The sequence below is a fragment of the Microcaecilia unicolor genome, chromosome 2, assembly GCF_901765095.1.
Source record: "Microcaecilia unicolor chromosome 2, aMicUni1.1, whole genome shotgun sequence".
In the NCBI taxonomy this organism is placed as follows: domain Eukaryota; kingdom Metazoa; phylum Chordata; class Amphibia; order Gymnophiona; family Siphonopidae; genus Microcaecilia; species Microcaecilia unicolor.
The window spans coordinates 20908111-20934155 of NC_044032.1; the positions used below are offsets into that span (position 1 = coordinate 20908111).

The following is a 26045-nucleotide window of genomic DNA, read 5'->3' on the forward strand; positions in this document are numbered from 1 at the left end:
ACAGCTGAGTGTCAGAGAGGACTGCCAGAAAGTCACAGATAACAACCCTATCCCTGGCTCCAGCTGCTCCACCAGTTAGCCTAGGTGCAAGCATGTTTCTCCGCATCTCCCTCCTCTGTCTCATCGTCCTCTGCTGCTGGGAGACCATGCAAGGTAAGACTGGGAGGCAGGGGGCTGCGGGATGGTCATAGTCAGCAAGGACTGCTGGCTGCAGGTACTACAAGGCAATCATTAGACATTGCAAAATGTGGGACTACAGAGCTGAAATGTCCTTTCTGCTCCTCAATGGGAGTGGGAAGCGAATTTTTCAAGGGGCTGGCGTGCAAATTTAGTTACCTAGTTTCACACATGTGCAGATTTGATTTTCAAGCCTATGCACGGATTTTGTCACGTGTCCTTGCCCCACATGACTAGCAGGTACATGATGGAGCTTCTTTTGCGCCTCGTGCAACTTGGAGCTAATTTCCATAGGGAAACGGCCCGTTTCAAAAACGAGTTACTGCTACCCACTACTCTGTCCTTGCTTGACAGTGTAATAAAGAGCTGCTAGGTGACAGGGTGCAACGCAAAGGGACGGATGCAGGAAGCTTGCGTTAGAGCCACGCGCTGACAGCTTGCACACAGCTTCCTAACACAAACCAAGGTCAAATATTTTGCTCACCTATACAATAACCCAACTGTATGCAAATAGGCCCTGCACAAAACTTATGCGCTCACCTGGGCGAGCACACGGATGCACGCATGCACTGTTCGGTGCTGCGGTAATTAGAACTGCACCCGTGTTTCAGCAGCAACACAGTATCAGCACACATCTACACATGTGCTGGGATGCTGTCCAAATATTTATGCACAGAATATCATTCCGTCACATGCGCAGATGCGAGCCAGTACAATTCCATCAGCTCAGACCTGCCCCCAGTTCTAGCTGTCCTTAGCACTGCACCGTGTGCTCTGGGCAGCCTTTTTACCCGTGTCCTTCAGGTCAGAACAAAATTGCGAGTTCTGTATGTAGGCGGTAAAAAGAAAAACAGGCATGAAACCCTCCCAAACACTGCTGCAGAAGGAGCTGACCTTTCTGTGCCTCCTCAAATTTGGCATTAAAGCCTGGGCATCGTTGCCAGAGAATGTGGTAAAGGCGGTTAGCTTAGCGGAGTTTAAAAAAAAGGTTTGGATGGCTTCCTAAAGGAAAAGTCCATAGATCGTTATTAAATGGACTAGGGGAAAATCCACTATTTCTGGGATAAGCAGTATAAAATGTTTTGTACTTTCTTGGGGATCTTGCCGGGTATTTGCGACCTGGATTGGCCACTATTGGAAACAGGATGCTGGGCTTGATGGACCTTTGGTCCGTCCCAGTATGGCAATACTTATGTACTCTGCTTTGCAGTCCTCTGTGCAGAAAAATAGCGCATTGCCTCATTACCATCGTTTTAAATATGTTGTACGCTGGTATCTAAGATGTTTTTGCGCAGTGTTAGCTCCTGTGCAAAATCCTTTTTTGCACCTGTGCGCTCACTGAATTGTGCGCTAGAGCTGGGTTAACCCTGCACAAAGCTTCGCACACTTTATTGCATTGTTTCCGTAGCTTTCTTTGAATTCGTTTGTTTTTGCAGAGTAACTCTCTTCTCCCTCTCTCTCTTTCTGCCTGTGTGTCTGCGAATGTGCATGCATGGAGAGCGAGAGAGAGAGAGAACCGATAAGGTTTGTGCAGATAATTTTGAGAGCTAGTCGATCAGCCCGATTACTTATCGCAAAGTTATTCAGATAAAGTGGCACCTTCACTTGGATATATGCGGCTGAAAAATCCAGTTGAAGTTAACCTGAATAATAATATTTACAGCTCACTCACTGCCTCACTGGTTAATGCCCTCAAATAGGCTACCTGCAAATCTGTACCGAGTCCCCTATCAGCCTCCTTCCAGCCTGAATCCGTTTAGTTCTGTCACAATAATCGCTTTTCAAGGGTTATAATTCCCAGCTCCTTTGTTATATAGGAAATGTCCTAAAATCACTTCTATTTTATTTATTTATTTCTGACATTTATATCCCACATTATCCCAAACAAGTTTGAGTTCTATGTGGCTTACAATAAACAGTATTGGATACATAACTAAGAATAATGCATAAGAAAGTAATTTATTGTAAGAATCCAACTTTACAATACAGTATCATAAACCTACTGGGATAGCTAAGGATGTTTAACATATAGAAAATCTATTATGAATGAGAAATTGTACATGAAGCAAAGAAAAGGTTAATGGTAAATAGAGTAATAACCAAGTCAGGTAATAATTAATTGTTTGAGATATGGTCGTTCTTTGTGAGGGTTTGTTTGAATAGGAACAATTTGAGGATTTTGCGGAATCTGGTATATTCCTGTGTATTTCTTATTTTGAGTGATAAGGAGTTCCGCCATTTGGTTCGTAGGTAAGTGAAGTCTGCAGAGCGGACAATTTTGTAGATCACTTTTTTGCAATTTGGGAGGTGTTGTCTGAGATAGTTTCTTGCCTCATATTTAATGTTTCTTTGAGGTAAGTTTATTAATGGTACCATATAATCTGGAGCTGTGCCACTTAGTATTTGAAAGATAAAGGTACATAATTTGAAGGTGATTCTCGTTTTAATGAGAAGCCAGTGCAATTTCAAAACGAGAGATTTTGTATATGAACCTGGCTGCAGTGAGTTTTTTTCAGCAGGTTCTCCTTACAGCCAGCATATATGGCATTACAATAATCGAACTTGGATAATGTTAATGATTTTACCAATAGTCTGAATGTTTCTGACGAGAAATAGGGTCTGATCCTTTTTAGTTTCCAAAGAGACCTGAAAGATTTTGTGATTACTGAGGAAACTCGAGTATCAAATGTTAAAAGTTTGTCTAAAATTATACCTAGATTTTTCACATTATTGTCAATGGGGAATAAAGTGGTGTCAATTGTGAAACTGTTGTCGTCATTTTAGTCAAATTTGGTGTGTCTTGCTATCCAATTACATATTCAGTATTATTAGACACTATTTTTTTTGAGGGGGGGGAAGGTTAGGAGTGAGGATTGCAGTATGAGCACAGAAGGCAGGATATTCAGATTTGCAGATTCTTAGGAACATTCTTGTTGACATTCTATGGCATTTTAAAAAGCCGGTTTTTAAAGCAGTATTTTAAGGTCATTAAAATGTTCTTTTTTTTTTCATGGCAGTGTATTTTTGCACCCGATTTCAATTTTCTTTTTTCTCACAACGTGTTACAGTTTTGAATGAGCCTTTCAGATTTTGCTATTATTTGGAGTATTTATTTGGTAAGACATGCAGATTGTAAATTGGTTGCTACACACATCCTTGGTACCAATATAATGTATAATAAAGTTACATACATATATACAGTTTTTTGGTTTTGCAAAGCCCCGCCAGCCAAATAGACTTCCGCCACTTCCCGCTGCTTGTTTCCGGCTCTGAGCAGCATGCCAGGGCTTCTTGTGCATGCTCTGAGAAGTGTGATCCGATAGAAAAACTATGAACAGCTATGGAGCCAACACAACCCACAACAATCTAAAAACAAAAAAGAGATGGTAAACAACCGGCTCCATTTGCCCCAAATGAATTATTGAACACTTCAGGAAAGTGCTCAATGTCATCTGATTTCCAAGGGGAATCTACAATCGGTCCCCAGAGGTCCCTAATGTGATTCAGCTGTACAGAAATGAGACCTTCTTATTTTATTTATTTATTTATTTATTTGCTGCATTTGTACCCCACATTTTCCCACCTATTTGCAGGCTCAACGTGGCTTACGTTATGTTGTAATGGCATCATCATTAACAGAGTAAGAGGTTCGGCATAATGTTACAGTGGTGGACTTTGGTCCTGGGGAAGTGAGTTCAATTCCCACTTCAGGCACAGGCAGCTCCTTGTGACTCTGGGCAAGTCACTTAACCCTCCATTGCCCCATGTAAGCCGCCTTGAGCCTGCCAGGAGTGGGAATAAAATAGATACTATTGGAGATTCTACATGGAATGTTGCTATTCCACTAGCAACATTCCATGTAGAAGGCTGCGCAGGCTTCTGTTTCTGTGAGTCTGACGTCCTGCACATACGTGCAGGACATCAGACTCACAGAAGCAGAAGCCTGCGCGGCCACATTGGTGATCTGCAAGGGCCGCCTTCTACATGGAATGTTGCTAGTGGAATAGCAACATTCCATGTAGAATCTCAAATAGTAGCAACAGTGGAGGAGTGGCCTAGTGGTTAGGGTGGTGGACTTTGGTCCTGGGGAACTGAGGAACTGAGTTGGATTCCCACTTCAGGCACAGGCAGCTCCTTGTGACTCTGGGCAAGTCACTTAACCCTCCATTGCCCCATGTAAGCCGCATTGAGCCTGCCATGAGTGGGAAAGCGTGGGGTACAAATGTAACAAACAAAAAAAAAATGTGTAAGAAATCAGATAAATGAGGTCAATAGAATGATATGTTCACACAATACTATCTTTCCCACTGAAATGAAAATGATTCAGTGAATAGTATTGCCTACACCTCAGGCAATCAACCATACAACAGGGAGGGAAAAAGAGCCTCGCAGAGCTCCTCAACAAAAACTATCTGTCGGAGCTAAAACAGACGCAAAGCTGTCCTCTGTTCATCATAGGCTCAAAAGAACCTCCTCAAAATATCTTTATTTTGCAAGTATGCGCCTCAAACCAGCAAAAATACTGAAAGAGCACTTATCTTTCACGTTGGAAAACTTGGACCTCGTGGAAAATGTGGTGAAGGCGGTTAGCTTAGCAGAGTTTAAAAAGGGGTTGGACGGTTTCCTAAAGGACAAGTCCATAAACCGGTACTAAACAGACTTGGAAAAATCCAAAATCCCAGGAATAACATGTATAGAATGTTTGTACGTTTGGGAAGCTTGCCAGGTGCCCTTGGCATGGATTGGCCGCTGTCGTGGACAAGATGCTGGGCTCGATGGACCCTTGGTCTTTTCCCAGTATGGCATTACTTATGTACTTATGTTCCCTTCTGCCACACCAAGCCAACGATGGCCAGCGTTTCGATAAACTGCTTCAGGGTCTTGGTGGCGCAAAATCATTTGGAACGGTCTATATCAAGTTTTCAGTGCTCGGTGGTAAGCACTGAAAACTTGATATAGACCGTTCCAAATGATTTTTCGTCCGTTTTAGCTCCGACAGATAGTTTTTGTCAAGGAGCGCTGTGAGGCTCTTTTTTTCCTCCCTGTTGTATGGTTGATCTGAAACCTGAAACCTTACCGTCACCCATTGATTTAGCGGTAAGATCTCACGCATTAACTGAGCGGTAATCGTCAGTGTTAGCACCACGCGGTAGAAAATAGAAATTATTTTTTGCTGCTCATCCAAGAAATTAGAATTACCGCCCAGGGCACGCGGTAGCCGGGCGGTAGTTCTAATTTGACACCCGTTTTACGTCCGTAGGTGACTGTGCGTCTTAATAGAAGGGCCCTGAGTTAATGGATGGGGGTCTCTTCTGGAACTAAGGGGCAAGGCATGAAGTGACTATGGGTATGCGCTTTGCTTGTCCCTGAGGTTCTGATATTGCGCTTACTGATGTGCTGCTTGTTTACTGTTAACTGTTCCTTTTACTCGCTGGTATTAAATAAAGATTTTAAAACAAGAAAGAAATCTGTATGATAATGTCACAGCAATGATGCAGAGTGTAGCCAAAGGGGTCCCGAGTACATAAGTATTGCCATACTGGGAAAGACCAAAGGTCCATCAAGCCCAGCATCCTGGCAAGATCCCAAAAATGTACTAAACATTTTATACTGCTTATCCAAGAAATAGTGGATTTTCCCCAAGTCCAATTTAATAATGGTCTATGGACTTTTCCTTTAGGAAGCTGGCCAAACCTTTTTTAAACTCTGCTAAGCTAATCGCCTTTACCACATTCTCTGGCAATGAATTCCAGAGTTTAATTACATGTTAAGTGAAGAAACATTTTTTTCTAATTCATTTTAAATTTACTACTTTGTAGCTTCATACGTGCAGGACGTCAGACTCACAGAAACAGAAGCCTGCACGGCCGCATTGCTGATCTGTAAGGGCAGGCTTCTACATGGACTGTTGCTAGTGGAGTAGCCTAGTGGTTAGTGCAGTGGACTTTGATCTTGGGGAGCTGAGTTCAATTCCCACTGCAGCTCCTTGTGACTCTGGGCAAGTCACTTAACCCTCCATTGCCCCTGGTACAAAATAAGTACCTGAATATGTGTAAACTGCTTTGAATGTAGTTGCAAAAACCTCAGAAAGGCGGTATATCAAGTCCCATTTCCTTTTCCCTATTTGAGATTCTACATGGGATGTTGCTACTGTTGGAGATTCTAGATGGAATGTTGCTACTATTGAGATTCTGTTGCTACTATTTGAGATTCCACATGGAATGTTGCTATTCCACTAGCAACATTCCATGTAGAAGCCTGCCCTTGCAGATCAGCAACTCCTAGTGGTTAGTGCATTGGACTTTGATCCTGGAGAACTGAGTTCGATTTCCACTGCAGCTCTTTGTGACTCTGGGCAAGTCACTTAACCCTCCATTGCCCCTGGTACAAAATAAGTACCTGAATATGTGTAAACCGCTTTGAATGTAGTTGCAAAAACCTCAGAAAGCCGGTATATCAAGTCCCATTTCCCTAATGGCAGTGTGGACATGGTGCACAAAGGCTTCTAATCGGGAAATATATCAAGTCTAAAGCAACACAGTTAAAAATACACCACCTTTTGGGTTAAAATCAAAGCAGTGACAATCCGGAGCTTGTTGGTCTTTCAGGCTCCTTCAGCATTTCTCCAGAAATTCTCCAGTCCTGACAAACTCTGCCTAACACAAACATCCTACGTTTGAGCCATGGATTCACGTCTTGTGTTTTGTTTTGTCTCTCTCTCTCTCTCTCTTCCATCTCTTCCTCTTAGTTTTTGGGAATAACAGCACTCCGGATTGCTGTCTGCTTGTCAGCCACAAACCAATCAAGCGTCATCTGGTGAAAAGCTATCGAATTCAGACTGCAGACAATAGCTGCACCCGTAACGCAGTGGTGTAAGTACTCAGATATGTCTACTATACGTTGGTATGAAAACTGGAACATACGGTATCACGGATTCGGTGCCGTGGGTTGGTGAGAGTCAGGTAACTAGAATATAATTAGGCCACAAGTTAGACTCAGAAGGGAATGTGGTTGTATATCCTGCGAGTTTCTCTTATGTCTTTGCATTCTGTATTCTGGTGATGCATATTTTTGCATGTCAATAAAAATATCCTTCTTTAATAATAAAAAACAAAAAAAAACATTTATTCAGAATATGAAAAGCCCTTGCTGCTGGTAACAGTGATATTCAGCGGCTAGGGAGGCAGTTCTGTAATCATGTATCTCCGTGTATCCTGAGGGCATCTGGTAGGGGCATTTTCTTGCTTGGGAATCCTTTTACAAAGACACGCTGAAAAATGGCTTGCGGTAGTGTAGGCGCGGGTTTTGAGCGTGCACCGATCCATTTTTTAGCGCACCTGTAAAAAAGTCCCTTTTCCCCCCCCGAAAATGGACGTGCAGCAAAATCAAAATTGCTACGTGTCCATTTTGGGTCTGAGACCTTACCACCACCCATTGACCTAGCGGCCACCTTCCGACACAAATCGGGAGATGGCTGGCCATCTCCTAAACCCGGCCAAATCGGTATAATGGAAAGCCGATTTTGGCCGGCTCCAACTGCTTTCCGTTGCAGGGCTGGCCAAAGTTAAAGGGGGGCATTTCGGCAGCGTACAGAAGGTAGGACGGGGGCGTGGTTACGAGATGGCTGGCTTCGGACGATATTGGAAAAAAGAAGGCCGGGTTTGACGAGCACTTGGCTGGCTTCACTTAGTCCATTTATTTTCAGGACCAAGCCTCAAAAAAGTGCCCCAACTGACCATATGACCACCAGAGGGAATTGGGGATCACCTCCCCTTACTCCCCCAGTGGTCACCATCCCCCTGCCACCCCCCAAAAAAATTAAAAATCATTTTTTGCCAGACTCTATGCCAGCCTCAAATGTCATACCCAGCTCCATGACAGCAGTATGCAGGTCCCTGGAGCACTTTTTAGTGGGTGCAGTGCACTTCAGGCAGGTGGACCCAGGCCCATCCCCCCCTACCTTTTACACTTGTGGTGGTAAATGGGAGCCCTCCAACCCCCCCCCCCCAAACCCACTGTACCCACATGTAGGTGCTCCCCTTCATCCCTAATGGCTATGGTAGTGGTGTACAGTTGTGGGGAGTGGGTTTTGGGGGGCTCAGTACACAAGGTAAGGGAGCTTTGCACCTGGGAGCAATTTTTGATGTCCACTGCAGTGCCCCCTAGGGCGCCCGGTTGGTGTCCTGGCATGTGAGGGGGACCAGTGCACTACAAATGCTGGCTCCTCCCACGACCAAATGCCTTGGATTTGGTAGGGTTTGAGATGGCCGCCATTAGTTTCCATTATCGCTGAAAACCAATGCTGGCCATCTCTAAATGTTGAGATTTGTCCGGCTCTGACCATATTATCGAAATGAAAGATGGCCGGCCATCGTGTTTCGATAATACGGTCGGGGTGCCGCTTTACGGGGCTGACCATATAGATGGCTGGCCCCGTTCGATTATGCCCCTCTATGTTACTATGAACGTATTCTACATACTACGCCTAAATCTAGGCACCGATTGTAGAATACGCTTAGATTTCGACTCTGATTTTTTTTAGGCGCCATATATAGTATCTCCACCTATAAGTCTGAGAAGTATAAATTCATTTTGGTGAAAGGCACCGGGCCATGTTAATGGGGAACTTACTTTATTTAATATTGTTATAAAGACACATACAATGAGATTCGTGTAAGTTCATGTCTGGATCTGTGAAGCCTGGAGGGAGATAAGATTATAATTTTTGTAAGGCTCAAGGCTTGGCTACTTGGCCACTGCTGAATAAACATGGTAGGACTCAGTTGAGATATTGAGCTACTCCTTTAGGTATGACATTTTTCCTTAAATTCTCTTGGAAGTGCTTAATTAAGCATTCTGGATGGGAAAAATTTTTGTTTTGTTTTTTTTTCATTTTTTCATCCAGTACCTTTGCATGCTTTTATTTCAAGTCAAGAAAGAGTAGCTCTTGAATCTACTCTGTCCTCTTAGTGAGGGGTTGACGGGTGAATGTAGGCAATATGAGGTTTTTTAACTGAGGTTTCCTGCATATGAAAAATGCATGGATTCTTTTGCCTTTCGGCTATTTTCTTTAATTTGGCTTTTTTAAAGTTTTTGTGCTTGTTTTGCTTAAGACGTTTGCTCTGTTATTCTTGTTTGTGATGGATGAATCGCCCTACTGCCTGTCTTAGGATGGCTCTTGTCTTACCTGTTTTACTCTGATAATTTTTGAATAAATTGCTATTTTCAAAGGAATTTAGGGGGTCTTTTACTAAGCAGGGGGAAGCCCAATGCAGGCAGCAGCCCGGTGACAGTTCCCACCCACAGTGCGCCATTTCCGGTGCTACAAAAATATTTTTATTTTTTTAGCACCAGTGTTTACCCAGCTGTAATCGGGCAGCGCCTCGTGCTTCCCGGTTACCACTGGGTTAGCGGGGAGCCCTTAATGGGTGGGGGGGGGGCGGTAAGTGCTCCCCCCTGAAATGGCCATACAGCAAGTACTTCACTTACCACAAAGCCATTTGTTGTTTTTTTTTTTTAAACAGCCTTTTACCGGGTGCGGGAAAAGGGGGCCTCAGCGCACATCAAAAGCAGCAACTGAAACCAGGTGTAAATCTTGGCGGTTCAAGTCGGACATGGATCCCCCAAATTCTATAACACTGCATGGTTTTTAACCCGTCCACGTCCCTCCCATCATTACGCCCCCCTTTCAGATCTGCACAGAAGCACAAGTGCTATTCTAAATAGGGTGCGTCAGGGGCGTAGCTAGGTGGGGCCACAGGGGCATGGGTCCCCACAGATTTAGCCCTGGCCCCCTCTACTTTTGACGCCCCTGTCGCCGACCCTCTCCCGCAGGCCCCCTTTTGCCGCAGTTTAGGAAAAGTACTCGTTAAATATTTAGCAGCCATTGCTCAATTTATGTTTACTACCCACTGACTTTCAGCAGCATTATAAATAAATGGGCACAAAATTCAGTTGTTGTAAATCTTCGTGCCCAAAGTTAGATGTGAATCCCGGCACTACACACTGTTCAGTAAAGGTGTCCATCCTGGAACGCCCAATATAGAATACCGTTCAGCACCAATTTCTTTTTTTTTCTTTTTTGAGCCCCGCTTTATTGACTCCAACCCTAAGCAAATTGTGCACCTAAATTATAGGATTTATTTATTGTTGTTCTTCCACGTCGTATAATCCAAGTACCTGTTATTCAGCGCTATGTGGCTTACAACAATTAAGTAAAAATACATACAAATATTGATGTAAAGATCGGTCCGTTAAAACAGCTTAGCTAGAGTTCATAGGCTTTTACAGAAATGCTAGAATTCGATGGATAGCAACTATTTCTGGAATTTTTCAGAGAGAAAAGTTTTCAGAAATTTTCGGAATATTAATTAGAAATTCATTTGATTTCAACTGGTAAATCAATCCACCATTTAGTGTCTATGTGGGAGAAATCTTTGCATGATATGGACTTGAAATTGATGTCTTTACAGTGAGGTATAAAGTATTTTCTGGATTTTACGGATGCACTTTGAGCTGGTAAATCAATGAAGTCTAACATGTATTCAGGTGCCAAATGCTGTATTATTTTGTAAATGAATGTGCAGGTTTTGAAGATTATTCTAGCTTTGATTGGAATCCAGTGTAGTTAGGGAGAAGCTCTGTCGAAGGTTGAAATTCTCAACACATCTCATGGCTGAACACGCTGAACACGCACTAGCACATGGATGCATGAGCGTACACTTACCTACATAAGTGCTAGCACTCTATAATTTTAGTGCGCAAATGGCAATTACATTTAGGTACTAACCCCAGGATTCTATATATGGTGCATTAATTTCTGCACAGGAATCGATGCAAATTCTATAACAATGCATGTAACTTAGGGGCCCTTTTAGTAATCCGCCTAAGTGTTTACGCGCGCCCAACACATGCCAAAATGGAGTTACCGCACGGCTCTTGCAGTAATTTCATTTTTGGCGCACGTCCGATACATGCGTCCGAAAAATAATTTTTCTTTTCTGCAGCGCATATCAAACACACGCCAAGTGGCATTTGGCACGCATAGGTCATTACCGCATAGTTGATAAGGGGGTAGGGCCATGAGCGGGACGTGAGCATTTCTAAAATCTATGCACACTGTTACTCTGCTCCTAATTCGTGCGTCGAGATTTACACCAAGTAAAACATGGTGTAAACGGACACAACTACATTTGGTCGCATGGAGAGGCACTCGGCATAATTTTATGTAGCACGTAGAAATTTAAGCCTATTCTATAAAATAATATGTCTATGGGGTTTTTTTTCCATGCAGAATTTTCATACGCCATATATAGAATCTAGCCCTAAAGGAGTAATATTCAGCCCAGGGCAGTCGGCAGTTTTTAAGCTGCTGACAGCCGTGGGCAGAAATGAGTCTGGTTACATATGTCCTTCTCTGCGCATATCCAGCAGACGGCCAAGACCTGTCGCTTCTTCCTCTTTAACATCAACAAAATTTGCCCTTTCCTCTCTGAGCACACCACCCGAACTCTCATCCACGCTCTCATTACCTCTCGCCTTGACTACTGCAACTTACTCCTCACTGGCCTCCCACTTAACAATCTATCCCCCCTTCAATCCGTTCAGAACTCTGCTGCACGTCTTATCTTCCACCTAGACCGATATACTCATATCACCCCTCTCCTCAGGTCACTTCACTGGCTTCCGATCAGATACCGCATACAATTCAAACTTCTCCTTCTTACCTACAAATGCACTCAGTCTGCAGCCCCTCCTTACCTCTCTACCCTCATCTCCCCTTATGTTCCCACCCGCAACCTCCGCTCTCAAGACAAATCCCTCCTTTCAGTACCCTTTTCCATCACCGCCAACTCCAGGCTCTGCCCATTCTGCCTCGCCTCACCCTATGCTTGGAATAAACTTCCAGAGCCCCTACGCCAAGCCCATTCCCTACCCATCTTCAAATCCCTACTCAAAACCTACCTCTTCAATATTGCTTTCGGCACCTAACCTTTATACCTTTCAGGAAATCTAGACTGCCCCAATTTGACTGCCCCTATTTGACTGACTGTACATTTGTCCTTTAGATTGTAAGCTGTTTGAGCAGGGACTGTCCTTCTATGTTAAATTGTACAGCGCTGCGTAACCCTAGTAGCGCTTTAGAAATGTTTAATAGTAGTAGTAGTAATGTCCAACTAGAAGTTAAGCACTCACTGGCTGATATTTAGATCGATGCACAGTTAGCTTGGTGGAAAAAGGACAGCCTTTTTGAATATCACCACTAACCAGTCAAGTACCAGCTCGGTCCCAGCTCCACCTATAGTCTGCTCTGCACTAGCCAGACAATGCGGGGACAATTAGTACCACTGAATACAGGCCCAAATGAATTAACCAGGGAGGAGGCTCTCCTGTCCAGTTAAGTCTCTTGATCGACAACTAAAGTTATAGAACGAGTGGGATAGCGGGCGATAATATTCTGCATCTTCTGAAGCTTTGTCCACTGTATCTTCTGCGGTAGCCCAACTTTTCCAAGAGCTACAGTAGCCAAGGCACATTCTCTTAAGGGCAAGGATTATAGGAGCAAAATTGCCTCTTTTTAGGAATGAAGATTGTGAATGTTGTGGAGGTAGACTAAGATGCTACGTTTGTGATACGAAGCTGCGTCATTAGATAAGAGTCTACTGTTGCTCCCAAAATTTCACGTCTGCACTGGAATTTTAATCACAGCTTTTGAAAATTGCCCTCTTGGGGTTCAAGTTACTCTATCAAAAACTTCATTTTCTTCCAAAGTACCATGTTTCAGTCTTGTTTTTGTTTTTTTACTAGGTTCATTACGAGAAAGAACAAGGCTCTCTGCGCACCTCCTGGTGTTGAGTGGGTAAAAGCCCTGGTAGCAAAATTGGACAAAGCTCACAAACAAAAGGTAGGCATTATTTTCCTAGACTAACTAGTTTATTTTCGAAAGGGAAGGACGCCCATCTTCCAACACAAATCGGGAGATGGGCGTCCTTCTCCTGAGGTCGCCCAAATCGGCATAATCGAAAGCTGATTTTTTTACATCCTCAACTGCTTTCCGTCACAGGGACAACCAAAGTTCATGGGGGCGTGTTGGCAGTGTACTGAAGGCGGGACGGGGGCGTGGTTAAGAGATGGGCGTCCTCGGCCGATAATGGAAAAAAGGAAGGGCGTCCCTCATGAGCATTTGGTCGACTTTACTTGGTCCCTTTTTTTCATGACCAAGCCTCAAAAAGGTGCCCGAACTGACCAGATGACCACTGGGGGGAATCGAGGATGACCACCCCTTACTCCCCCAGTGGTCATCAACTCCCTCCCATCATTAAAAAAAAAATTACAAACATTTTTTCCAGCCTCTATGCCAGCCTCAAATGTCATACCCAGCTCCATCACAGCAGTATGCAGGTCCCTGGAGCAGTTCTTAGTGGGTGCTGTGCACTTCAGGCAGGCAGGCCCAGGCCCATCCCCCCTACCTGTTACACTTGTGGTGGTAAATGTGAGCCCTCCAAAACCCACCGTACCCACATGTAGGTGCCCCCTTCATCCCTAAGGGCTATAGTAGTGGTGTACAGTTGTGGGGAATGGGTTTTGGGGGGGTTGGGGGGCTCTGCACCGAAGGTAAGAGAGCTATGCACCTGGGAGCAATTTGTGAAGTCCACTGCAGTGCCCCCTAGGGTGCCTGGTTGGTGTCCTGACATATGAGGAGGACCAGTGCACTATGAATGCTGGATCCTCCCACGACAAAAGGGCTTGGATTTGGTCATTTCTGAGATGGGCGTCCTGGGTTTCCATTATGGCCGAAAACCGGGGACGACCATCTCTAAGGTCGACCATCTCAACATTTAGGTCGACCATCTCTAAGGTTGACCTAAATGTTGACATTTGGGCATCCCCGACCGTATTATCGAAATGAAAGATGGACGTCCATCTTGTTTCGATAATACGGGTTTCCCCGCCCCTTCGCTGGAACGTCCTTAGAGATGGTCGTCCCCGTTTGATTATACCCCTTCTAAATCTTCAAAAGACATCTTCCTTTTTGCTGCTTCATCATGATACAAATTGTCCCACCAGCCTGTAGCATTGTAACTGTGGCTGCCATTAAAACAGAGCCACATTCCATGACAGCACCCTATCTGAACCAACACAGACCCTGAGGTTTTGGCATGAGTGATATAAAACTTGAGGGGTTGGGGGTCCTGATACCGGTCTTTAAATGCCAGGAGATCAGGCAGTCTGAGGAGCCACCAAGAATCTTGGTGGAGGAATAGCCTAACAGATAATGCAGCAGCCTGGGGACCTGGGTTCAATTCCCACTGCAGCTCCTTGTGACTCTGGGCAAGTCACTTAACCCTCCATTGCCCCTGGTACAAAATAAGTACCTGAATATATGTAAACTGCTTTGAATGTAGTTGCAAAATACCACAGAAAGGCAGTATATCAAGTCCCATTTCCCTTTCCCTATTTGAGATTCTAAATGGAATGTTGAGATTCTGTTGCTACTATTGGTGATTCTAGATGGAATGTTGCTACTATTGAGATTCTGTTGCTACTATTTGAGATTCTACACGGAATGTTAATGTTGCTATTCCACTAGCAACATTCCATGTAGAAGCCTGCCTTTGCAGATCAGCAATGTGGCTGCGCAGGCTTCTGTTTCTGTGAGTCTGACGTCCTGCACGTCATCCCCAGCTCCATCACAGCAGTATGCAGGTCCCTGGAGCAGTTTTTAGTGGGTGCAGTGGACTTCAGGCAGGTGGACCCTGGCCCATCCCCCCCCACCTGCTACACTTGTGGTGGTAAATGGGAGCCCTCTAAACCCCCCCAAACCCCCTGTACCCACATGTAGGTGCCCCCCTTCACCATTAAGTGCTATGGTAATGGTTTAGAGTTGTGGGGAGTGGGTTTTGGGGGGGGATTTGGGGATCTCAGCACCCAAGGTAAGGGAGCTATGCACCTGTGAGTTATTTTAATAGTTTTTTTTTTTAAGTTTTAAAAGTGCCCCCTAGGGTGCCCGGTTGGTGTCCTGGCATGTGAGGGGTACCAGTGCACTACGAATCCTGGCCCCTCCCATGACCCAAAGCCTTGGATTTGGTTGTTTTTGCGCTGGGCCGCTTCGGTTTCGATTATCGCTGAAAAAAGAAAACACCCAGCTCAAAAAAACGCCCAAATCCAATGCATTCGCCTGGCACAAACCGTATTTTCGAAAAAAAAAAAAAAGATGGACGTCCATCTTTTTCGAAAATACGGTTTGGCCCGCCCCTTCATGGACCCATTCTCGGAGATGGAGGTCCTTACACATGGGCGTTCGCGTTCGATTATGCCCCTCATGGTCTTTATTTGCCTTCATTTTTCTCTGTTTCTATGGGATCAATATTTCTCCAGCTGTGGTCAGTGGGGTTTTTTTGGTTGCAACCGGCAGTATCCCCAGATACTCAATGTCAGGCCATATGTGGTTATACATAGCCGGATAACACTTATCCAGTTAAGTTCAATATTCAAGTTAAACTTGATAAATATAAGAATTTAGTTTATTTATTTATTTATGACATTTGTATCCCACATTATCCCGAACAAGCTCAGGTTCAATGTGGCTTACGTTCAAGAAAAACATAAAAAAATATGCTACAATCAGATAATTAAATTATAACATTTTAACTTATTAGGAATAATTGTGTGTTTGTCATGAAACTAGGCTAGAATATTGATTATCCTGAAACATATAAGAGAGACAGCATAGGCGGTTGGTGGCCCAACTGTTTGGAGAGGCTAAAGGGAGCGGGGTTAGGGGTGGGGCCAGGGGTGGAGCTTAAATCCATAATTGTCTGATAACATGCAGAAAAAATAAATAAATAAAAATAAAAGGCACAATTAATACCTTTTATTAAATTTAGATATTAGATATGTATCATATGTCAAAGAATAAAGTGGTTGCTCAAAGCATATACTAACCACAATCGCTCAACTGCAAAACACTAAGCACAACTTTGTGCAAAAACACACTCAGAACCTTACTGTACCATAAATATTACACTGGGCAGAACCTAATACCAGGGCCGCCGAGAGGGGGGGACAAAAGTCCCCGGGCCCGGGCCTCCAGGGGGGCCCGGCGCCAAGTCCGTGGATGCTCGCCCCTCCGTCCGACTCCTAGGTCCCTCCCTCACTCCGTCCCACTCCCAGGGCCCGCCTCCGTCCCTCCCTCCGAATTGCAAAAGCGATCTTCTTCGGCGGGGGTTACGGCGAGAGCAGCACGCAGACGCAGTGAAAAGCGTGCAGGCTCCCGCTTCAGCCTTCCCTCGTTGTCTGTCTCTCAGTTCTGGTCCCGCCTTTGAGGGCGGGACCACAGACAACGAGGGAAGGCTGAAGCGGGAGTCTGCACGCTTTTCACTGCGTTCTCTTCTGCATGCTGCTCTCGCCAACCCCCGACGAAGTAAAAACAAGATCGCTTTTGCAATTCGGAGGGAGGGCCTTGGAATTCGGTCGGATGGATGGAAGGAGAGGGGGGCCTTGGATCTCGGAGGGAGGGAGGGAGTTTAGTAGGCCTATAGAAATGATAAGCAGTAGTAGAGGGGCCTTGGATCTCGGAGGGGGGGGGGGAGAAAGAAGAGATTGCTGGACAAGAGGGCAGGGGGAGAGAGAGAAGAGATTGCTGGACAAGAGGGCAGGGGGGAGAGAGAAGAGATTGCTGGACAAGAGGCTGGGGGGGGGAGAGAAGAGATCGCTGGACAAGAGGGCATTGGGGAGAGAGAAGAGATCGCTGGACAAGAGGGCAGGCAGAGGGGAGAGGAGAACTGCTGAACATGGATGGATGATTGGAGGGGGCAGGGGAGAGAGGAAATTTACTGGATATGGTTGGATGGAGGAGAGGCCAGGGGAGAATGAGGAGTTGCTGGACATGGATGGATGGAGGAGAGGGAAGTCAGGAAGGAGATGCACATGGATGGAGGGAAGGGAAGAGAGGAGAAATGCTGAACATGGATGGATGGAGTGGAGGGCAGGGAAGAGAGAAGAAATGATGGGCAAGGATGAAGGGAAGGAAAGACAAAGGAAGGAGATGCACACGGATGGAGGGAAAAGGAAGAGAGGAGAAATGCTGGATATGGATGGAGGGGAGGGAAGACAGGAAATACATGTACATGGATGGAGGGAAGGGAAGAGAGGAGAAATGCTGAACATGGATGGATGGAGTGGAGGGCATGGAAGGCAAGAAATATTGGACAAGGATGAAGGGAAGGAAAGACAAAGGAAGGAGATGCACATGGATGGAGGGAAAGGGAGTGAGGAGAAATGCTCAATTTAAGGGCTGGGTCGGAACACTTTCAGGACAGATGCCGAAACTTGAGGAAGGATAGGGACAGGGCTACAGATGGTAGACAGGACGCATAAGGACACAGGAGGATGATGAGAGAAAAAATATCAAATGGAAAGAAGACACTGCATAAAACAGAAGATGGGACCAAAGTGAATAGAAAAACTATGATCAGACAACAAAGGTAGAAAAAAGTATTTTATTCAGAATTTATTAATTGGAATATGTCAGCTTTTGGAAATGTGTATCTGTGATATTTTTCATGCAAGTTTCAATTTTTCTAGTATTGCTGCATGCTGAGTCTGACTTCTTGAGGTAACTTTCTAGTTCAGTATTTTGCCTTCATATTTTTTTATTTCTAGTTCCTTGTGTCATATCTGTTGCCATGTGTTTTTCATGTGTGATCAAGGTACAGTATTCTGCTAGTGTGTAGTATTTGCAGCTCTTTTTGTTTTGTTTTTCATTAGGTTGTGTACTGGTGTTTTAGAGACCGGTGTAATTATAGTGCTGCCTTTCCACGCACAAGGTTGTAGTTCGTCCTGTCCTTGGAATTAGTGTTGTTATGCTGTTATGGGTTGGTAAGGTTATGAGTGGATTTTTGCAAAAGTTTGTGTATAGTGTTTTGCAGTGGAGAGATTGTGTTTTGGCTTTACTGAGGTGGCACCAAAACATCAGAAAAGGTGTAGAGTGGGGGGGGGGGGGGGGGCCCAGGGGCGGCCCGGGCCCGGCCCAGTCTCTCGGCGGCCCTGCCTAATACACCAATATACCACCCATACGGAAAATGCAGACCGTCAACAATATGAAACAAGGGATCATATCATCACAATTCTCATGTAGAGCAACAAAACACCCTAATTCATGTTTAATGTGGGATAAAATGCCATAAATAAGTAAATAAATATAAACTTTTTTAATGTTGAGCACCTGATTCTCAAAGTGGACATATTCCAAACACTATAATAAAAATAAAATGATCTTTTCTACCTTTGTTGTCTGGTTGTCCGATTCTGCTGCTATCTGTTCTCAGTGCAGGTCAGGAAGTCATCCTCGTTAAATATCTCCCTGGCAACCCAGCCAACCCCCCCTCCCCCTGCTCTCCCAGCAGTAAGGTAAACAAACCATAAACCAATTTCTACAACTGATTACACACAAGGCTAGAGGGCTTTCACTGCAGCTCTTGCTGTGAGGATGGAGGTAAATCAACAATTTCAACCTCTCAGAGCACAGCAGGGGAGGCTTAGCCTGTCCAAGCCTCTTATACCGGGCGCCTATGAGAGACGGCAACATTAGTTTATTGTCTTTTGATAAGATACGTACTTAATAGAAAAGCCTTTACAATTTACGAAATCTCAGATAATTTATCAAGTACCTTAATTGCTTGGGTAAAGAATTCCAAAGTTTGGTACTTAGATATGTGAAGCCTGCGACAAGGATTGATTTGCAAGAAAGACCTGTGCAGTTTGGATAACGGAGCATGAGGTATTCTCTGAGGGGCCCCTTTGCAAAGGTGTGTAGGCGCTTAGGCGCATCCAACGTACATTCATTTGGCACTACCGCCCCAGGAGGTAATTCCACTTTTTATACGTGTCCGATACGCGCGTCCAAAAATGCATTTTCTACTGCTTGGCGCTAACTGGGTGGTAATCGGCAGTATACGCGCTGATGATTGCCGTCCAGTTAGTGCGTGAGACCTTACCGCTAAGTCGGTGGGTGGTGGTAAGGTCTCATGCCCAAAATGGACAAGCGCCAATTTTCATTTTGCCGCAAGTCCATTTTTGGCACAAGAACGGTCTTTTTTTTGCAGGTGTGCTGAAAAATGAACCTGCGCGCATCCAATACATGTGTCTACATCAGCACAGGCCACTTTTCAGTGCACCCCCCAGGTGTTATTATGTGAAGGTAAATCAATTGGCTGTTGCATATAAGAGGGTGATAAACCATGTAGGATTTGGTAAACAGTTACACCTATTTTAAAGGTGATTCTGGTGTTTATGAGAAGCCAGTGGAGTTTTAACAAGAGAGGGAAAGCCTTCTCAAAGTGATGAGCAAACAAGGTGGACAGCGGTATTCTGTGCTGTTTGTCATTTTTTAAAGCGTGAGATTTTAATAGCCACATATATGGCATACAATAATCAAATTTGGTTAGAACCAGAGATTGGGTGATAGGAAGCAACCTTTTTGCAGCCCTATTTATCTAGTTAACTTAGGGATCCTTTTACTAAGCCACAGCACAAAGCGGCCTGCGATAGTGTGGGCGCGTTGTTTGGCGCTCACCGGGCCAGTTTTTACGGCCTGCGGTAAAATCGAAACGAGCGCACGCCTATGTGTGGCCTGGGCCCTTAATGCCAGCCATTGATCTAGCGGTAAAGGCTTACGTGCTACACGCGAGATGACCGGTCAGTGCGCGCCAAGTATCGATTAATGCCGGAAACGCTGGGCATGGTAGGAAATTAAAAAAATAATTGTCCTGGCGGTATGGACACACACCAAATCTGAAGGGGGGTGTGCTAGCCTGGCGGTAGTCTCATTTTGGCGCTCGCTGCACGCACGTAGAGCCTACCTCACCTTTGAAAAAGGGCCCCATAGGTGGTTAAGTGCTGAATATAAGCACCTAACTCAGTTGCGTAGCCAAGGGTGGGCCTGGGTGGGCCCGGGCCCACCCAGTATCAGCACACCTATGATGTGGCTGGCAGGGATTCCCAAGCCCCACCAGCTGAAAACTCCCAAGAACTGTCCCTCCTGCATACCTTGTAAATAGCATATCTTCGCCTGCAGTAAGCAGCGACTGATACATACTGTTTGCACTGGCCCCACAGCCTTCCCTCTGATGTACTCCCGCCTATGTGGAAACAGGAAGTTGCATCAGAGGGAAGGCTGTGGGCCTAACATGAGCAGTGTGTATTAGTTGCTGCTCGCTGCTGGTGAAAATCTGCTATTTAAAAAGTATGAGAGGGGGGATGTTTGAAAGACTATATGGCATGCAGGAGAGACCAAATCACCTGTGGGATGGGGCGGGGTTCTTCCCACCCATCTTGGGCCCAGGCCCACCCAAAATTGGGTGTCTGGCTACGCCCCTGACTAACCAGATGAATGTTGACTCTGCCCCCGGATCGCCCACAAAATTTCTGGTTTCGGCATAGGTGGCCAGTTATGTGCCGCAGAATATACCTGCTTACACCTGGACAAACAATTTAAACGGTCAGGAGCAATATGCTGCTAAGAAATGTTATTTTGGGGGCTCATTTTCAAAGCACTTAGACTTACAAAGTTCCATAGGTTACTATGGAGCTCATTTTCAAAAAAGAAAAATGTCCCAAAAATGGCATAAATCTGCATTTGGATGTTTTTCTCACAAAAACATCCAAATTGGTATTTTCAAAACCAATTTTTAGACGTTTTTCTATGAAGTCCGTCAGAAATGCGTTCAAATCACAAGGGGGCCTGTCAGGGGCGTGTTAAGAGCGGGATCTGGGCGTTCCAAACACTTGGACATTTTTCAGCCATAATGGAACAAAACAAAAAAGTGTCCAGGCCTAAAACTAAGATGTTTTGACCTAGACCTGCTTTTATAACGAATAAGGCACAAACGGTGCTCTAAATGACCAGATGACCACTGGAGGCAATCAGGGGTGATCTCCCAATACCCCCCTCCAGTGGTCACTGACCCCCTCCCACCCCCCACAAATGTGAATACAGATATGATTTAGCAGCCTCTATGACAGCCTCAGATGTTAGAGCCAGGTCTATTACAGCAGCTTGCAGGTCCCTGGAGTGGTGTAGTGGTCAGTGCAGTGCACCATGGAGTGGGGGACTCTGGTCCCTATCTCCCTCTACCTGTCACATTTGTGAGGGAAACGGTGAGCCCTCCAAAACTCACCAGACACCCAGTGTACCCACATATAGGTGCCCCCTTCACCCATAAGGGCTATTGTAGTGGTGTACAGTTGTGGGCACTGGGTTTTGGGGAGGGCTCGGCAGACAAGATAAGGGAGCAACGGTGAAATATGTACCTGGGAGCATATTTTTGAAGTCCACTGCATTGCCCCCATTTATCTCCTGGGATGTCTGGGAGACCAGTGTACTGAAAATGCTGGCCCCTCCTACATCCCAATGGCTTGGTTTTCTAAGTTTTTCACTTGGACATTTATTTTTTTGAAAATGGACCAAACAACAAAACGTCCAAAGCACAAAACCTTGTTAGAAACAGTATTTTCGAAAACAAAAGATAGACGTTTTCTTTTTTGAAAATGAAGTTCTTTCTTATTCAGATTTTGGACGTTTTTTGCTAAATGTCTAAAGTCGGACCTAGAAGTCATATTGAAAATGCCCCTCTATGTAACTTTGTAAGCACGTGCTTTGAAAATACGCCTCCTAGTTACTAATAACTGGGGTTAACAGTAAAATTAGTAAGTAAGTAATATAATTCTTGTATCCCGCTAACTCCCACTTAGTTAAGTACATAAGTATTGCCACACTGGGACAGACCAAAGGTCCATCAAGCCCAGTATCCTGTTTCCAACAGTGGCCAATCCAGGTCATAAATACCTGACAAGATCTCAAAAAAGTTCAATACATTTTATGCTGCTTATCCCAGAAATAAGCAGTGGATTTTCCCCAAGTCATTTTAATAATGGTCTATGGACTTTTCCTTTAGGAAGCCGTCCAAAAGTTTTTTAAACCCTGCTAAGCTAACTGCCTTTACCACATTCTCTAGCAACGAATTCCAGAGTTTAATTATACGTTAAGTGAAGAAAAATTTTCTCTGATTCATTTTAAATGTACTACTTTGTAGCTTCATCCCATGCCCCCTAGTGCTAGTATTTTTGGAAAGAGTAAACAAACGATTCAAAGCGGTTTATAACAAATTAATAGAAAACAAAGTTAAATATAAAATAAATTAACATAAAATAAAAATTTTAAGACAAAAAATGCTTAAATAAGTCTTAAGGTTTTTACGAAATTGAAGATAACCAGAAGAATTTCTAAGAACCATAGGTAGGGAGAACCAGAATTGAGAAGCATAAAAAAATAACACATCTTAACAGTAGCCTACGTTGATAACTTAATTAAAGACAAAAGAAATGTCTCTAGAAATTGAAATCACTGCTATATGTAATAAAAGTGAGCCAATGGACACAAAGAGTGAGGACGAGTTGAAGAGGAAATCAGGAAGTCTTTATTAATGGTAAAATAACGACCCGACATGGCCGTGTTTCAGCATCAAACCCTGCATCAGGGTTCTTCGTTATTCAAATTTAAGGAAGTCGCATAGCCATATTTCTTTTGGTTTAACCTTCAGCTACAACACAAGAGATATAATTGACCCCTGATGCAGGCTTTGATGCCGAAACACGGCTGTATCGGGTCGTTATTTTACCATTAATAAAGACTTCCTGATTTCCTCTTCAACTCGTCCTCACTCTTTGTGTCCATTGCTTTTGTTGTATGTGAGGATTCCGCTCCTCGCTTCTTTTTTTCCCCATAAAAGTGAGCCAAGCCATTGTGACATCACTGCTGAGGCTAGCTCTTAGGCATTGGTGGAATGAGGCATTATGACATCACAATATCAGCTCTGGGGAAAGTTATCAATGTGGGCTACTTTTAAAACTTGTGCGCTTGGAGTATTTGCTGCGTGATAATGGGGAGGTGCCTTTTGAGGCTATTCAGGACAGGGTGGGAGTAGCCTGGGGTAATAGGTTTGCTTATACAGAAGTCAAATACTATATGAAGTCCTTACATCAGGCCTCTTTGAGGGGTCGATGGGGGGATCGGATCCGAGGATTTTTCAAAGAGCTGGTAACCGAAAGGCATTCAGTCTCTGATTTGAATGGGGCTCTGGTGCGGCGTATACCCCAGAGACGGTATGACGGACTCAAACAAAAATGGGAACAGGATCTGGGATACACATTAATGTCATGGAATGTGGAGGCTACTTTAAGAGGCCTTCGGCAGCTAGTAATGGATGAGCGGTTGAGTGAGTGTGGGTACAGAATAGTCCTTCGGGGATACATGTCCACAGCGCAGCGGGCTCTTGTGTTGGGGCAGGTTACTTCTACCTGTTGTAAATGTGTGTGTGTGTGGGGGGGGGGGGGGGGTCCTGTCTCCTTCTATCATGAATTGTGGCAGTGCCCACAGGTGCGAGCCTTTTGGCAGCGGGTCTGAGGGTTTCTGATCAGGCTAGGGTATAAAGTTCAGGGAACGGAGGGACAGTTTTTGCTAGACCAACCAAGGGCTTTTGCTCCTTTGTGCGCTCCTGCAACTCTGTTATGTAGAAAGCTGAGTTTGGTGGCTCGAAAGTGTATAATGCAATATTGGACCTCTCCGGATGTGCCCGCCTACTGGCATTGGCGTAATCAGGTGCACCTTTTAGCTTCATGGGAGGCTAGAGATTCGAAAGTCTAGCCTAAACGTAGGAAGACATTCCTCCGGATATGGATGCCATATCTTCAAATCCTCAGCCCAAGGGGACAAAGTTTGCTTATCAATGCTTGTTGAGGATAGTATGGATGGGAAGAAGTACAGGTTTATAGACGAGGAGCAGGGGGAGGGGGGGATCGGGCATGTACTCTTAAGCCCAGTCCCTGGATACTTTTTCTAGTCTCGTAGAATGTGGGCTGTCCAGGCGTACAGAGTTATTGAGCTTACTGTTTTTATTTGAATCCACTCGGATAGCAAAAAGCAAGTTCCCGAGGAAATGGAAATAGTGGGGGGGGGGGGGGGGGGGGGATGGGTTGGATGGTGGGGGGAGGGAAGGGACATATACACGTTGTATGGTTCCAGCATGATATCTTATCGTTTGTATGTTGGGTACATTGAGAACGTTGTGGTGTTTACCTTTGAGTTGTCAATAAAATATATTTAAATTAAAAAAAAACATGTTATTTTACCACTAACTCCTACTGTTTTAGCATAGGTTATATTTAATGCAATGAGACCTATGGCCCTGTTTACTAAGGTGCGCTGTTTTTAGCACGCGCTAAACGCTAGAGGCACCCATATGGGTGTCTCTGGTGTTAGCGTGTGCTACTAACGCTTGTTTGCCTATAGCGCAGCTTAGTAAACAGGGCCCATGGTTATTAATAACTGGGGTTAATAGCAAAATAATACATTTTAACAGGAGCCCAGATGGATAATTTCCCTCCTCTTATTCAGTACAATTAATAGGAAGCTACAAAAGTGTGCTCCACCACCTGAAAAGTAGAAACCCAGTGGACTCTATTGAATAGTAACCAGCTGGTTATAGAAATAATGTTTGTCTCTCTTTCCTTTTCAATTTTAAGGCTGCACGTCGTAAGCAGAAGACCGCTTGAAGGGGTAGTGAAGAATGTTAGAAGTTTCAGTGGAACATCTGAACCCTCCATTCTCTTCAGCTTGTCTGGAGCAGGCAGCTTCAAGCCAAATCCATCGGAAATGTGAATACATACACCTGGTGACAAAGGACTTGATTATCTTATTTTAGGATCTTATCTTCTTTGGAGCCTGTTCTGACGTTTTAACTTTTTATTTACACTTTCCAATTCCAGAAAAGAGATGCACCGCAGCAAATTCAAGCAAACAACTACATATATGTTATCAGTCAAGTGGCGTAGCCAAGGGTGGGTCCGGGTGGGCCCAGGCCCACCCACTTTGGGCTCAGGCCCACGCAGTAGCAGCACACCTATGAAATGTCTGGCAGGGATCCCCAAGCCCCACCAGCCGAAAATTCCCAACAACTGTCCTTCCTGTATACCAGCCTTCTCTCTAATGTATTCCCACCTATACAGAAACAGGAAGTTGCATCAGAGGGAAGGCTGTGGGGCCAACACGAGCAGTGTGTATTAGTTGCTGCTTGCTGCCAGTGAAAATCTGCTATTTAAAAGGTATGGGGGAGGGGGATGTTTGAGAGACCATATGGCATGCAGGCGAGAGAGGGAGAGACATGTGAGGCATGTTTTCAAAGCACTTAGCCTTCCAAAGTTCCATAGAGACCTATGGAACTTTGGAAGGCCAAGTGCTTTGAAAATGAGCCCCCAAATCACTTGTGGGACAGGGCAGAGTTCTCCTGCCCACCCACCTTGGGCCCAGGCCCACCCAAAATTGGGTGTCTGGCTACGCCCCTGTAATAAATCAGTCAACTCAATCTCACAAGTAGATGAGGAGGGTTCTCAAAAGGAAGGAAATGACTCTCTTACAATCATTGCATCACAGTCTCGGAATCAACTGATCATAGCCATTACAAAAGTCAGCTACAGTTCTTGTATTATCAGTGCCGTGCTGCCACAAGGAATCGATAAAGAATTATAATAAAATACTGATGACACCACATTAAAACTATGCAAGCTCATCGAGATTAAGGGCTTCCATTTTCCAGTAGCTATCGGAGGCGTTTATAAAGGTTATTCATACAGCTGCATCAGATGCAGGGCCCATCAACAGTTTTGTATTGCTTTCCAAGAAAGTGAGAAGGGCACATAACATGATTTGAAATAGATTGCAGGCAACAGAGCCCCATAAATGAATTTAGGGAAAAGATCTAGAAAATTAATGGCACCGTACCTTTGGGTTAGCCCTTGGGTGTAAGGGCTAG

General features: G+C 44.7%; 1 protein-coding gene across 1 annotated transcript; it reads left to right on the forward strand.

Annotated features, from left to right (window-relative positions):
- Positions 1 to 25098, forward strand: LOC115461826 (C-C motif chemokine 19-like). Its single transcript, XM_030191880.1, has 4 exons — positions 1 to 153; positions 6926 to 7049; positions 12985 to 13081; positions 24760 to 25098. The coding sequence occupies exons 1-4, from the start codon at positions 93 to 95 to the stop codon at positions 24787 to 24789; spliced, it is 312 nt and encodes a 103-aa protein (XP_030047740.1). The 5' UTR covers positions 1 to 92; the 3' UTR covers positions 24790 to 25098.
- The last annotated feature ends 947 nt before the right edge of the window (positions 25099 to 26045 follow it).

What these genes read in the sequence shown, in the direction of transcription:
- LOC115461826 (XM_030191880.1), top strand. Translation starts at nt 93, where the DNA reads ATGTTTCTCCGCATCTCCCTCCTCTGTCTCATCGTCCTCTGCTGCTGG. An exon ending in TGCACCCGTAACGCAGTGGT is followed by an intron (nt 7,050 to 12,984) that starts GTAAGTACTCAG and finishes TTTTTTTACTAG; the next exon opens with GTTCATTACGAGAAAGAACA. An exon ending in ACAAAGCTCACAAACAAAAG is followed by an intron (nt 13,082 to 24,759) that starts GTAGGCATTATT and finishes TTCAATTTTAAG; the next exon opens with GCTGCACGTCGTAAGCAGAA.